The sequence below is a fragment of the Phycodurus eques genome, chromosome 16, assembly GCF_024500275.1.
Source record: "Phycodurus eques isolate BA_2022a chromosome 16, UOR_Pequ_1.1, whole genome shotgun sequence".
Lineage (NCBI taxonomy): Eukaryota > Metazoa > Chordata > Actinopteri > Syngnathiformes > Syngnathidae > Phycodurus > Phycodurus eques.
This window is the reverse complement of record NC_084540.1, coordinates 4485122-4500175: the sequence shown is the minus strand read 5'-3', so window position 1 is coordinate 4500175 and position 15054 is coordinate 4485122. Positions and strand designations below refer to the sequence as shown.

The following is a 15054-nucleotide window of genomic DNA, read 5'->3' as shown; positions in this document are numbered from 1 at the left end:
TTCAAACCCGGCCTCGCCTGTGTGGAGTTTGCATGTTCTCCCTGTGCCTTCATGGGTTTTCTCCGGGTACTCCTGTTTCCGCCTACATCCCAAAAACATGCATGGTAGGTTGATTGAATGTTGCTGAATCAGAGTGTGAATGGTTGTTTGTCTGTGTGTGCCCTGTGAGTGGCTGGTGACCAGTTCAGGGTGTACGCTGCCTCTCACCCAGAGGCAGCTCAGATAGGCGCCAGCACGCTCGCAACCCAAGTGAGGCGAAGCGATATGAAAATTGGATGGACATGCGAAACATCTCAAGCCCAAGTTTTCTAGCTTTTGTACAATGCAAGACTTTCAAAATGTATTCTTAATATCACAATTATGAATTATTATTTTGAGAAGCAAACAAAGTGTGATGCCCTTTTCTTCAAACCACCCAATATGTTTTTTATATATTACATATAACTCTCTCAACCAGCCATTTACTGTAGTTTGAAAAAGCACTTACTTCTAATACTAGAATATCTTGAAAACTCAGAAAATTATATTGTCCCTAATTGAACTGAGTTCACAGGTGGAAAATGGCTCAATATGTTTGCAGAACTGGGGTTTTTTTCTTAGCACATTGTGTATCAAACTCGTGACCAAATTTATTTTCCTTTTTCCAAAAAATGTTTTATTAATGTACTAATTAGGTTTGTGTTGAATACTCTGATCACAGAGTGAGCATTTAAGCACTGAATTCCAAGCCTTAATTAATCAACCTGTTGTGTAATTCACCGCTGGAAACAGACAACAGATTTTATCGCATATGAATGCATGTATGGACGTATATCTGTCTGTATGTATGTATGCACTGTATGCATGTACATATGTACAACAGCTACCCAAACAAGAAGATTACAAAGTATGGATGTTATGAAGCAGTTAAAAACACGTGCGTGCACACACACACGCACACACACACACGCACGCACAAATACGCATACACACATGGGGTGTGTGGCTTAGTTGGTAGAGCAGGTCGTCCATTGACCGAAGAGTCACCGGTTCGAATCCCGGCTCCAACTGTCCGCATGTTGAACTATCCTTGGGCAAGACACTGAACCCTGATTTGCTCCCAGTGGGGTGGGCAGCATATTGCATAGCAGGAGCCGCCCATTGGTGTGTGACTAGGTGAATGTGAGGCTTTGTATAGCACTTTGGGCACTGTGATGGCGTAGATAAAGCGCTATATGTAAGTGCAGTAGATTTGCACACAAACACACACTTGAATCTCTTCTGGCTTTCATTGATCTCACTACCATTAAGTCACAGGGCAAACACGCTGCTTTTGATCCTCATTAGATTTGTGAGCGTGTGTGTGTGTGTGTGTGTGTGTGTGTACTGTGTGTGTGCGCGCACCGATCTATCATCTCAGTGCTGTCTGATCAATAACCTTAAAACCTTAATAACCTGAAAGGATCAACACCCGTGTGTCTGATTCTGCTCTGTTCTGGTATTCATATGAGATATGGCTGTATGTTGTAAAGCAACTTTTACCAATGCACTTCCTTTTTTCTTGATCATGTCTCCTCTAAAATGCACCCACATCCATAACATTTTCTGAGATTGGTACTTGGTTTGCACTTAAGGTCCACTGCACACTGAGCGGCGCAACCGAACCCAACTGAACAGAACAATCGCGTACGAATTACAGTCGGTGACTCCCCGCTGCACACCTACTGACGTGCTGTAATGGAAAAACTGTGACCCTGGTATTCTTAAATCAATAAGTAAATAAGTAAAATAACATTCTGAGGTCCCTAATACCCACACGCACACTGTATTATTTTTTAATCCACAAACAACATGGTGTCTTTGTCAAGGGAGAAGCGGATTACCCTGGCTGCTGTAGGTACAGCATATTATAATACAAGTAATACAAAGAGAAGAAATGCCTAAGAAATAAAGGAGAGAATGAGGAAAGCTGCTAGGTATGACAGCCCAATTTATTGACTACAAATGTGCATTTTGGCAACTGAGATTCTCCACTCTTCGCTTTTTAGCCACTGGTAAATATTAAATGATAAATACAGTAAAAGATCCCGCGCCACATCAATAAAAAAAAAACATTATACTCTTCAATGTCCTTTTATTGGGTTTTCAAGATCATTTCAGATGGAAATGCCCAGGATGCCCTTTTTCAAGCTATTCTAGTTAGTCCAAAACACCTAGCAGATAACACAGCTGGATTTCTCATTAATATTCGATATGAAAATATGCTTTACTCTTATTGGATCAATGTTCTCCTTAATTTGAATTTAGAAATGATTGGTAGGACGCTAAAGTATATCTCGCTGTCTATCATTGATAATATTTCTTAATAGAGAATGTGTGTTTGTGTTAGTGTGTGTGCGTGTGTGAGTGAGTGAGCGAGAGAGAGACAGAACAAGTGTGTATAATGTGTGGCTAATGCTATTGCTAGCTTGGTTCGTAGTAAAGTACGTACAACCGAGAGCTAAAAAGTCCTTACCGGATACTCAAACTTACTCGCTTACCATTCTCAAGACCTGCTCTTTTTTCGTACGGTCAGTGCCGAACATTTTATTCTCCGTAACTCTGTGACGTTGTGTATATTCTCGATGGCGATTGGGTGTGGCGACATGCAAATTTTAGTCGAGTGGCTGGGTCACAACCACAAAGTGGGCAAGTACGTAGCGTAGACTACTTATGAAAACTAGTTGCAGAACCCTGCATAGTTACTACACAACATTTCACTCGCAATTGGTCATGTCGGTTGGTGTACGGCGGGGCTAGGAAAGTTGCAGTTAACAAAGTTATGTAATGGCTTGATAAAAGACAGTGTGACAAAATACATGGACACAGCTGATTTGTATCCCCCCCCCCCCCCCCCCCCCACATTCAAAATGTCCCCATCTTTGAAGTTTGGTAATTCATTTTGTTTTCCAGCAGACGGACGATCCTGCACAGACAGATTGTCATCCAACAACACAGACTGTACCTGAGAGCACAGACAGCAAGGCCCAGCCCAAAAGACTTCATGTCTCCAACATCCCCTTCAGGTTCAGAGACCCAGACCTCAGGCAAATGTTTGGCGTGAGTACAATACAACAGATGGTCAGATTTAGCTATGTAAAGAAATGTGGAAATAATATGTAAAATATGTCATTTAATCATATATTGTTGTTGTTAATTTGTTGCGAAACAAGTCGCAATGCACATGTTTATGCTACTTATTTTAAAAGTAATCACTCTGTTTTCTTTTTCATAACAGCAATTTGGCAAAATCTTAGATGTGGAAATCATCTTCAACGAACGTGGTTCCAAGGTCTGTGATTTAAAAAATATATATATATATATATTTTTAAGCATGCTTCCTTTTTTTTAACTGTAGCTGGAATAGGCCCTTGTAGTGTGGTGGTAGATTATCTTCCCTACATGCAGATGGCCTGGGTTTCCCAGCCAGTGCCCAGTTCATTAGTGCTTACCAGTCTTGGTCACAAGACCCAATGGGAGGGCTGCATCAGGAAGGGCAAACACCACATCAAACAAATTACGCGATTGGTGGTGAGAGTGCAAGGGAGGGGTTGAAAGTCACAAACTTTTTATGGAATAGTTTAATTGCATACATAATGGGGTTTCTCTGAAAGAATTTCCACATATTGTGTAGACAGATTTGTGAAACGAGACAGCATGGATACTTATGAATGAGCATGTAGATAACACAGATAATGGTCATTTATTTCAATTTGGACTTTTTCTATTTTTAATTACAGATGACTTTGATAAGTCTAAGGTAAAACATAATAATAGGAAGAAACAATATCCTTAAGCCAAAGTGTTTGCAGTTTTTCAATGTCATACAATAAACTCCTTAAGTCCAGGGCAAAAACATTTACTCAATGATAAACTAACAAACAGAATTAATGAGGAACAGCCGTTTTATATTGATGAAGATATTTTACATTCCGTATAGGTGGTAGGTGTTCAAAGATAATTAAATAACTCCCCCCTCAATTAAATTAACAAACTGAAGAGTCATGAGCGATCAATAGAGCAACATTGAGATATTGTCCTTGGACTAATCTTGTCTGGCATTTGTTTCTCGTACAGTGCCATACGAGTGTATCACACGTTCTTAATAATGTCATTTTTTCCATTTGCTAATGTAAAGTTTTCTGTGGTTGCACATACACACACAAACAAACTACATACAGTAAATCTATCAGTAGTATAGTTAACGTGATATGTCAGTTGCTTATTGTTGTTTTTTTGCTTGATTATACAATTAAAAGGTGCATGCTAAAACTGTATTAATAAGTGTAACAAGTAGACAAATGTACAATTAATGCTGTTGCTCTTGTTCACTCTTTTCTTCATGCAGGGTTTTGGATTCGTAACATTCGAGCATAGTATGGACGCCGACAGGGCCAGGGAGAAATTACACGGCACTGTGGTCGAAGGCCGTAAAATAGAGGTACATGTGCTCAAATCTTTCTTTCCACCTCTCTCTTTTCCTTGTCCTTTTTGTCCTCGATGATGTATGTGTAAGTGAGCGTTTGTGTGAGCGTCCGACAGTCAACCACAACACCCTATCTTATCTTTCTTGTGAAATGGCATTCAAAAGTCATCCAAAGTTTTAGTTTTCTCCATGCCTGCAGTTTTCTTCAAAACACAAAACACATACACAGTAAGTAGTAGACTGTTTTTTTTTTTATTATTTGTTGTACAAAAACATCGGTCTTGCGTCATGCTTTATTAACCTACCAAAGGACTACAAACACAACTGTATTTTGAGAGCGTGGAGATGATTTAGAATTTTATCTGCCAAAGTGCTGCAAAGAAAAAGAAAAACAATCTTCTCTCTCTACCACGTTTCCTGTTTAGGATCACATGGAAAATGCTGCTATGCCATTCCCAGCGGACTTAGGCCATATTTACACAAAACCATTTTAAAATAAAAATGGATACAAACTGTTGTGGTGGCACCTCATTTACGCAAATACTTTTTATGAGTAAAAACACTATCAGTGTCAGTTTTCTAAATTGCCGGAGCAATAATTTATTTCTTTAATCATTTAATTTATGGTATATTATGTAGTGAAAGACGTTTCTAAATCGTGGAATTTGCACTTGTAAAAGTACATCACCTTCATTTTTGAATAGTAGCGCACACGACTGTTGTTAGTTGTGCCGCTCAAGATAATGAGCTTGCATGTGCATTTGCTGTGACCAGTGGAGACATATTACTCCCATAACTCATTTTCACATCCTAAATATCTCCCGCATATTAGAAATATGCTTTTGGCTCAGAACAGGAGGATAAGCAGTTGGTAAGTGCAGTACGGGCACCTTATGGCAGTGTCTTCAAGCGTTTTTGCTGCTGTGTAAATGAGAATCTTTTTGATAATGTCATCTGCACACGGAACATTTGTAAAATGGAAATACATTTTTGCTAGATAGTTTTCGTGTACATTTAGCCTTAGGGCCAGATGGAAGGCCAGTGGATGACAAGCATTACACACAGAGGCAAATAGCTTTTCACATTCATACCTACGAACAATTGACCATTTTTAATGAATCTAACATACTTTACATGCTTTTGTAATATGGGAGGAGAATATGCAAACTCCAAAGAAAGGCCTAAGCCAACACAGACTCAAACCCAGAACCCTCTCGCTGTGTGGCAAATATGCTCATCCACTGTTCTACACGATGAATTCCCCCTCACCCCCAATTTAGAGAACATACAAGTCACAATCTTTTAGAATAGTCCATAATTAACTTTAAAGCCTAACGATGTCCAATTTGCGCAGCTTTCAATATTAACATGCTGCAATTATCTCTGCTGTACTTATACGTGAGTGTGATTGTAGGACATAATTAGTTTTTTTGTGCAATATCAGTGTCCAATGAGTGACTAAAAACATTGTATTCATCCTGGCAAAAAGTATGACATGGTCAGAATACACAAAACCCCATCCAAAGATCCACCCATGTTTACTTGAACAAAATAAAAAAAGATGTTTGTGGTATGTCTTGTACTGTAATACTGCTATATTTAGGTCAATTTACTGTGATGCTCTTCAGATATGTGGCGATGTCACTCAAAATGTTTCATTTTCATCGGATAACTGCTCTCCACACATTATAATTAAGTTCACTTTTTGCTTCAACACCTTGTACTTTTTCTCTGCTGTGTATCTTTACTTTTTGTGTTATATTTCTGTATTGCCTGGCAGCTGGGGAGATTTAATGTCTCTTTTAGGTTCTGTGTCTTTTACTCTTTTAAATCAACATAAAACATACAGTATCACACATACTTTGGATTTCAACACTGAATTTTGTCCGGAATGGTGTCACTTCTGCTGCAGATCGAGTAGAGAGACAGTTTGAGTTTATTTAAATTTGTCCAAGTGTTGTTGCTGTCAAATTTCTGAAGGAGATTTAGTAGCATGGTTAGGTTGCCAAAATGCTTCTTCTGAGACAGTTTTCATCCTCCGAGGGAAGAAGTCAAGTCAAGCGGGAGGTGACACCTTGACTTTTTGAATTTCTCAGTGGGACCCCTTTTATTACATTCTTGTGGGGAAACAAGTGGAATGCTAAATGAAATCATATGCAGAGCAACTGCTTATTTTAGAATATAAGGAATCTGAAGGAAGTTCTTTTTTTATAATACACCAAGATTCACAAGTTAATATTTTTCCAATCACCTCTGAGAAAAGGGGAAAAAAGTGCACACCGCAGTGCCAGTTGGAAGACATGCCTCATTCTTTGGATAGGAATAACCTGCACTTTTAAATATTGCTTTACAGTAGCATGTCAATAGTTGACTATGCACTAAAATGAAAACCATTTGAGCAACTTGTTCAAAAAAATTAGATTACATTCAGAACTTTAGAAAAATCCTTGATCATTAATGCCTCAGTTATTCATCCATCCATCCATCCATTACCCGTACCACTTATCCTCACTAAGGTCACGGGTGTGCTGGAGACTATCCCAGCTAACTCTGAGCAAGAGGCTGGGTGCACCCTGAACTGGTCGCTAGCCAATTATTGCGGGTCACAAAGAGACAAACAACCATCCACACTCACATTCACACTTGGGACAATTTCGAGTCTTCAATTAACCTACCATGCATGTTTTGGAATGTGGGAGGAAACCGGAGAAAACCCACGCAGCACGGGGAGAACATTCAAACTCTGCACAGGGGTGGTCGGATTTTTTATTATTTTTTTTGTCTTTTGTCCTGTTCGGATGTTGGGATAAGCAGAAAGGAGTATGTGTATCCCTTTTATGCCGGAACAGTTTTACTGTGTCACAGTGGACTCTCTAAGCTGCTGCTGTGGTTTCTTAGTATTTTAATGGACATTTATTGAGAATCAAAGTAGATCAGTCGAACAGATCAAGGTTTCTTGAGGGGAGTGAGAAAAGAAGACAATAAAAGACAAAGCACTAGCTGTAAACAAGATGAGGAAAGTAAATCATTATATAACGAGAGCAATGACATATTAGATATGAGTCTGGTATGGGGCAGTGGTGCTACACCCTATGAGAGGAGGACAGGACAAGATAGGATTGGACAAGTACAGGAGGGGAAGCATGCAAGACAGGTGTCGTGAACCCACCTGTGCAACTGAAGTGTGGTGGGAGTGGCTATGTAAATTCTAAACATCTATTGGACCAGAGTGTGAGTGAGGGGATACCCAAGCAATTCGCATATTCATGAGTAATTTGTCGCAATAAGTGAGAGGCCCCACACCCAGCCAATACGTCCCAGGTGTGTGTGTCTGCGGACACATGCAAGTGAATGTACACCGTTTCACATGCACAATGACCGTCAAAAGTGTCCTGTAATTGCTGTGCCTGCACTGCGGGGCCTGAGGACCCCACCCACTCAATCGAGAGGCAGGATTGGGCTCAGGGGTCCACCCGAGAGCAGCACGGCAGACGGGACACATCCCACACCGAGGTACTCAGGGCGGTCCACCGAGGCGCCCCGAAAACCGGCCACCCAGTAATATTAATAATAATAATAATGACAATAATAACAAATATTATTATGAATTATTATTATTATTATTATTATTATTGGGCTGCACGGTGGACGACTGGTTAGCCACACAGTTCTGTTCAAATCTGGCCTTGCCTGTGTGGAGTTTGCATGTCCTCGTCGTACATGCGTGGGTTTTCCCCGGGTACTCCGGTTTCTTCCCACATCCCAAAAACATGTGTGGTAGGTTAATTGGCGACTCTAAATGGTCCCAAAGTGTGAATGTGAATGGTTATTTGTTTATACAGTATGTGGCCTGTGATTGGCTGGCGACCAGTTCAGGGTCCTCTTGCCCAAAGATAGCTGGGATAGGCTCCAGCAGGCCCGAGGAGAAGTGGTATGGAAAATGGATGGATGTATTATTATTATTAATATTATTTTCAATTGGCACCTTTCATGCCACTCAAGGTCACCGTACAAATCTAGTTAAAAGAAATCAAACAACACAAAAAAATTAAATAAAACATAAAACATCAATTAAAATGGCAAATAATATGGGAAATGTTAAAGTGAACGGGCAGTTTGGAATAGGTGTGTCTTTGAAGAGGGTTAAGCAATAATAAACTAGTGTTAGCACTGTAAACAAGCCCATGTTAGCCACAGCTGCTACTTTAGTAGCATGGCTTATTTGTAATTGAGTATAACACTAAATGTATCGGTTTAAGGTTTTGTTTTTTGGAATGTACAATCAATTAAAAATCGAAAAAAAGTTGATAAACATGCCTGTCGAGCAGAAATGTTGCTAACTCTGCGTCACTTCTGAATCTTCTCAGCGGCCTTAGGTCACTTCACTCGGATTCTGTTTGCTCGTCTTGCCCATTCGTTAGCAAAATAGTCAGTGAAGCGCAAGCTAAAAGAGTCAGCACAAGGCAGCGGGTGTGCGCCGTGACCGGAGGGTGCCCAAGAGTGCACGGCCAATGACTGACACCTTGTCGGTAACAAGTTTTGTCTTTAATAGATTGTTCTTTCTGGGTGCGCTGGAAAACGCAAACTCCCGCTTTTACATATACCAGATTTCAAAACCATACTTCTCCTATGTACTGGTTTTAACTCAAATTTACTTTTTAAGTTAAAACAATTACTACTTCGTTCCCTTACGTCATTAATTGACCATTTGAAAAGCATATTTGCGCGTGGCTTGAGAGTTAGTCACTGAATGTCAGCAACCGTGAACTTCTGAGTATAAGAACAGCCCAAGCAATTTATACACTAGATATTTACTGGGCAGAACGGGTCTTTAGATGATAAAGTTCCATGCAGTTGTCTGGCTGTCCGTTTTACAAATACACTTTGTTTCTTGTAGTCGAAAGTTATTTTGTTATTGATTTCATTTATTTATTTTGGAGCAAACCAAAGCAGAAAATGATACCTGGTACTTTTTACATACACGTGGGCTTGGTTCACTTAATGCTCACACTGACAGTTTAATATCAGACCAAACGTTGCTGTGTAACAAGCATACATATAAACTGGGAGACTGATTGTGATGACATTTTTTACGTTTTGTGAGATGACACCGTGTCTTCTAAAACAATAATGTTTGCTGAGTGACATGGTGGACACTTGTTGGGTTTTTGTTTTTAAATTGGTATTTTTAATGTTTGGATATCAAGAATATCTTCTCTCAAAAAAAAGTGCCAAGACTTTGTCTAATACACACATATGGACATTACTGTATGTCACAAGGAGACTTTGCTTCCAGTGACTGTTGCTAACTCAAACGTTGTACAGTATATTGATGTTTTCATCATGCTTTCCACTCCCGTTTTAACACTGGTTCAGTTCAGCTGTCCTGAATCCACCCAAGTTTGTTTAGACTTAGACGCGTCTCTTTAAGCAGCCTTGGTCCAAGTGTTTGATGCACATCAAGGTTTGAGTCTTGATCAAACAGGCACTCTAGTTTTTCTTAACCAAACCAAGGCTTTCTGAGTGTGAATACACCTTGAAATTATTACTATCACCTACGGGTGGGAACTAGGCACATAGATTTTTTTCAATACACAAACACACACCCGGCTAGGTTTTTAGAAATAACTGATAATTGATGTCTTTTGGTCCCAGCGGAGCACAATAATGAATGGAATCAGGAAGGGATTATGCTTGAAAAAACAGTGAAGCTGAAGAGAGAGTTTGTGCAGTGGAATGATTGCAAAGTTTTCTTGGCCACCTGAATACGATGATGCTTATTCCTTTCTCATTCCCTCCTTCCCCCACCATCCTTCCAATGGTAGCTTGTTTAGGGCCCCATCCAACAAAGTTACAACGGTAACAGTACACAAACAAGTGGGCGGGGCCAAAAGGTTTGGGAATGGTAAGTGTGGGCGAGCGAGCCATTCTGCCAGCATTTCCTCTCTCTCTTCCTCTTTTGAACGTTTGCAACACTAAATCTCACGTGGCATTTCTTTTTGAATTGTGGTTGGGTTGATGCCGTATATTGACATATTTTCTTAAGTGACAACGTACATGTCCATTCACTAAGTGTTCTCCTGGAATTGCGTGTACAAGCGATACTGACTGAGACATGATTCATTTGCACATCTATCGGGGATTGTTGGAAAATTAATTTGAGTTTTGGTTTGAGGATAATGCACCCACATTTAAATTTTCCCTGCATACTTTTATTTAAAACTTGAATGATTTGAATGGTTGATTGGTTGACTTGATTGCAATATCCATGTTCTTTGGGGTTTTAATTATTTTTATTTTTCATGCAAGCAGAAAGGCTGTTGTCCAAGTGTGAATGCTTTTTAGTGCTTTCATCACAATTACGTCATTTTCTAAGATTGACTGGATGTTGCATAATGCTTCTGGCATATTTTCTTCTTCCTCGCCCTATTGACGTTTCTTTTTTTCTATTTTGTTTTTTTTCCCTGCCGTCTGCATGCATCTGTGTTCACAAAACCAAATCAGCCAAATTGCTAAAATGCATCTGTGCTTTTTCTTTACTTTTGTCTGTATATTTACTGAAATGTCACTTTATGTGGAGAGCATGTTGAAAATAATAGAAAATATGCAAATGGTAAGGAAAGGTGATTTGTTTTGGATGCGTTTTCTTCAGTGTTTCTGAATGCAACTGTGAAAACACACAAATTACATGAATGTTTGACATGATGCAGTGTGCTGCTTCCATTGTGAAACGTTTCTTTGTTCGCAACACAAGAGGAAAATGCATGTTGTCTTTCAAAAGCTGTTATTTACAGCTATGCAATTACCATAACTCATGGGGTTCTCTCTCTACCTGCTTTAGGTCAACAATGCAACAGCCCGAGTAATGACAAATAAGAAGACTGTCAACCCATATGCAAATGGTAAAGAAACTTTAGTGCACACATGCATCCAAATGTGTGGAAGTATCTATAGTATGTGTGCAGCATATGGTTTGGACTTACAAGGAAATAATACAACTGTACATCACTTTAACAAAGCTACAAACAACTTAAACTGAATTTATTCCTATTCACATCCCACCCGCGACACTGTGACCGACTGGTTAGAGCGTCTGCCTCACAGTTCTGAGTTTAAGTGGTAGAGCTCTTTGAGGGGGATCACGAGGCATTCCCAGGCCAACTAACACGTAATCTCGCCAGCGTGTCCTGGGTCGTCCCCGGGGCCTCCCGGTGGAACATGCCCAAGGAGGCGTCCAGGAGGTATCGTAACCATATGCCCGAGCCACTTCATTTGTTTCCTGTTGATGAGGAGTTGCAGTGGATCCACTCTGAGCCCCTCCGGGTTGACCCAACTTCTCCCCCTATCACTAAAGAAGAGCCCAGACACTCAGCGGAGGAACTCATATCGACCGCTTGTATCCATGATCTCATTCCCTTGGTCAAAACCCACAGTTCATGACCATAGATGCGGGTGGGAATATATATCAAATAGTAGATCGATTGCTTTGCCTTTCGGTTTAGCTCCTTCTTCATCATGACAGACTAATATAGTCCGCATCATTACAGATGCTGCACCAATTTGCCTGGCAATTCCCTCCTCCATTCTTCCCTCACTTGTGAAAAAGACCCTAAAATACTTGACCTCATCAACCTGGAGAGGGCATTCCACCCTTTTATGACTGAGCAAGCCACTACACACTGTGGTGCGCACTGCTCCAGCGAGACTTGAAGATTGCGGCTTGATGATGCCAATAGAATCACATCATCTGCAACAAGTAGAGACGTAATACTGAGGCCAACAAACCAGACCGCTTCAATGCCTCAGCTGTTCCTTCAAATTCTGTCCATATAGGTAATGAACCAAATTGGTGACAAAGGGCAGCCTTGGCGGAGTCCAACCCTCACTGAAAATAAATCCGACTTACTGCCATCATTGCGGACCAACTCCGAAATCATTCGTACGGGGACCAAGCTGCCTATAACAGCGCTTCTGGTACCCTATCCTCCCACGGCACCTCTAACTGGACTTATCTAGGGATACGGTCCAAGTCCTTCTTTAAGTCCCCAAAACACATATAGACTGGTTGTGTGAACACCCATGGACACTCCAGGACCCTGCTGAGTGTGTCGTGATGGTCCACCGTTCCTTGGCCAGGATGAAAACCACACTGCTCCACTGCTTTGACTTTCCGATGGACCCTTTCTCCAGAGCCCCTGAATAGACCATACCAGAGTTCCACTGTAGTTGGAACACACCCTTCAGTCCCCTTTCTTAAAAAGGAGACCACCACCCTGGTCTGCCAATCCAGAGGCATCGTTACAGATGTCTACGCAATGTTGCAGAGGCTTGTCAGCCAAGACAACATCCAGAGTCTTTCATCCAACCCTGCCACCAGGAGCTTTTTAACCCCCTCGGTGACCTCAACCCCAAAAGTAGAAGAGCCCACTTTAAGGCTCTTCCATAATTTCTGCATTGAGCATCCGCACACCACTTCATACTTCTATGTGAACTGCAAATGTATATGCACCAGTGGTTCTCCTCACACGTGTTATGTTGTTGTTCTTCGTTGCCCTGCGCACTTACAGTATATGTCTTCAATATGCGCAGTCATAAAATGGCTTGTACGCGGTCGCAGAGGGGCCTGCACGGACTCTTGGACAAAGGGGTGGATGATGATATGTACGTCTCATGAACCAACACGCACCCTGCGGACATGTGGCTGCGGAAAGCATGTATAGGCCCTGAAGTCTGCTTCCTAATAGGAAGCCGTATCGGTGGAATTGAAGTCTTCAAGGTATTCTCCCCACAGACTCAAAATGTCCCTAGTCGAGGTCAGCAGCATCCCAATAACAATTATACACAGTGTTGTTGACGCACTGCTTCCCCTTCCTGAGACGTCGGATGAGACTTTGAATTTCCTGGAAGCCGTCCTCAAGTCGTTTTCCATAGTCTCAATGAACTGAATGAATGAAGTTTTTTCCTCAACCCTCTTCTCCTCTCCCACAGTTGGTGAGCCCATGTGAATGTTTTTTAGTCGATCCTCCATCCATTTTCTGAGCCGCTTATCCTCACAAGGGTCACAGGCATGCTGGAGCCTATCCCAGCTATCTTCGGGCAGGAGGTGGGGTACACCCTGAATTGGTTGCCAACAAATCGCAGGGCACACATAAACAAACAACCATTCGCACTCACATTCACACCTATTTAGAGTCTTCAATCAACAGAGCATGCATGTTTTTGAGATGTGGAAGGAAACCAGAGTGCCCGGAGAAAACCCACGCAGGCACGGGGAGAACATGCAAACTCCAACTCAGGCGGAGCTTGGATTTGAACCCCGGTCCTCAGAACTGTGAGGCAGACGCTCTAACCAGTCGCCCTCCGTGCCGCCTTTTTTAATCCATGACAATTAAACAAAATACCTGTAAACAAACATCACGGATGTCTTCAATTGTGCCTAAAAATAGTAAATATTATAAGTGAGTGTGTAGACCATCCACAAGAAGTACACTAGTCCATCTACTGCATATATATTTCCCAGATAAGAAGGCCCATAAAAAAATTAGGCAACTTCATGAACATGTAATTGATTAATGCATTATTTTGTTTCTACATTTTAAATGAAAACTAGCTCTAGAATGTATTTAATTCACAATTATTATCCCAGTCTGGACGTTTGACTGGCATTCAAAAAGTCTTAGAGGGCCTTTGTAATACTGTCCAAAGTTAAAGCACACAAGGAGCATTCAACACTTTTTTTCCTTGTTTTTGGCAAGGCAGATCACAATTTTGTAGAAATGTAAACATTCCGGCACATACTACATGTATGGTGCTATAAATTTATCGTTGTACCACTCAGCTTGTAGCAGTAATCAATTAACAAGACATATCTACCGTGTTGAATCACTACAGCCAAATAACCAGATAGGAGCATCATCAACCCTTAGCATAGTGGGACATAGTTTGGCCAGAGATTCAATTGCATCCTGCGAATGTAAACTAGGAAGTCACAGACTGAAAAATTAGTCAAATAGAGTGAGATGACCAAAAAAAAATTTGTCCTGAGTGAAATCAAGTTCATTGGACACCAGATAAGTGAAACAATTCTAATTGAGCTGTAAAATTATGGCGGCATGGAGAGGACTATCCTAGCTTCAAAATGTGTCAGAAGAAGAAGAACAAGTAAAACACTCGCAGAACAATAGCAATATGATTAAAATTATACTTAAGAATTATGTTATTATTATAATGAACAATTTTATGGGAAAATTTGAATGTGTTCATTCTTTAACCTCATCTACGAATGAAATGGTCCATCTGTAAAGTTTTAAAAATCAAATATGGCCCTTGAGCACAAAAGTTTTTTACTAAACTCTCATGCTTTTTGGACAGTACTTGATGGACCCCTGCAGTAGATCCAAGTGTTCATGCACATAAGCCAGTGCTACAGCTGATGGTGTCAAACGGTGTAGAGTGAAAGTTATACCAAGATCAAAGTCATTTTCCAATTAGCTGAGGCATTTTAATGGAACATGACAGTCCTCAACTGACTTGCATACTACGAAAACAGAAGGTGATGTGACAATGTTTTGGCATCTTACATATCAGAAAATTTTAAAATCCTCTTTTAA

The 15054-nt window shown here is 40.7% G+C and overlaps 1 protein-coding gene across 11 annotated transcripts in view; it reads left to right on the top strand.

The window, feature by feature from the left end:
• rbfox1 (RNA binding fox-1 homolog 1) overlaps positions 1-15054 on the top strand; it is a 343897-nt gene that overhangs the window by 289489 nt on the left and 39354 nt on the right. For 10 of the 11 annotated variants that reach the window (XM_061701033.1, XM_061701031.1, XM_061701035.1 and 7 more), the window contains 4 exons: positions 2932-3078; positions 3257-3310; positions 4367-4459; positions 11286-11346. In XM_061701033.1, coding sequence (XP_061557017.1) covers positions 2932-3078; positions 3257-3310; positions 4367-4459; positions 11286-11346 — 355 coding nt within the window. The remainder of the gene's footprint in view (positions 1-2931; positions 3079-3256; positions 3311-4366; positions 4460-11285; positions 11347-15054) is intronic. The other variant, XM_061701029.1, reaches the window with a different exon arrangement.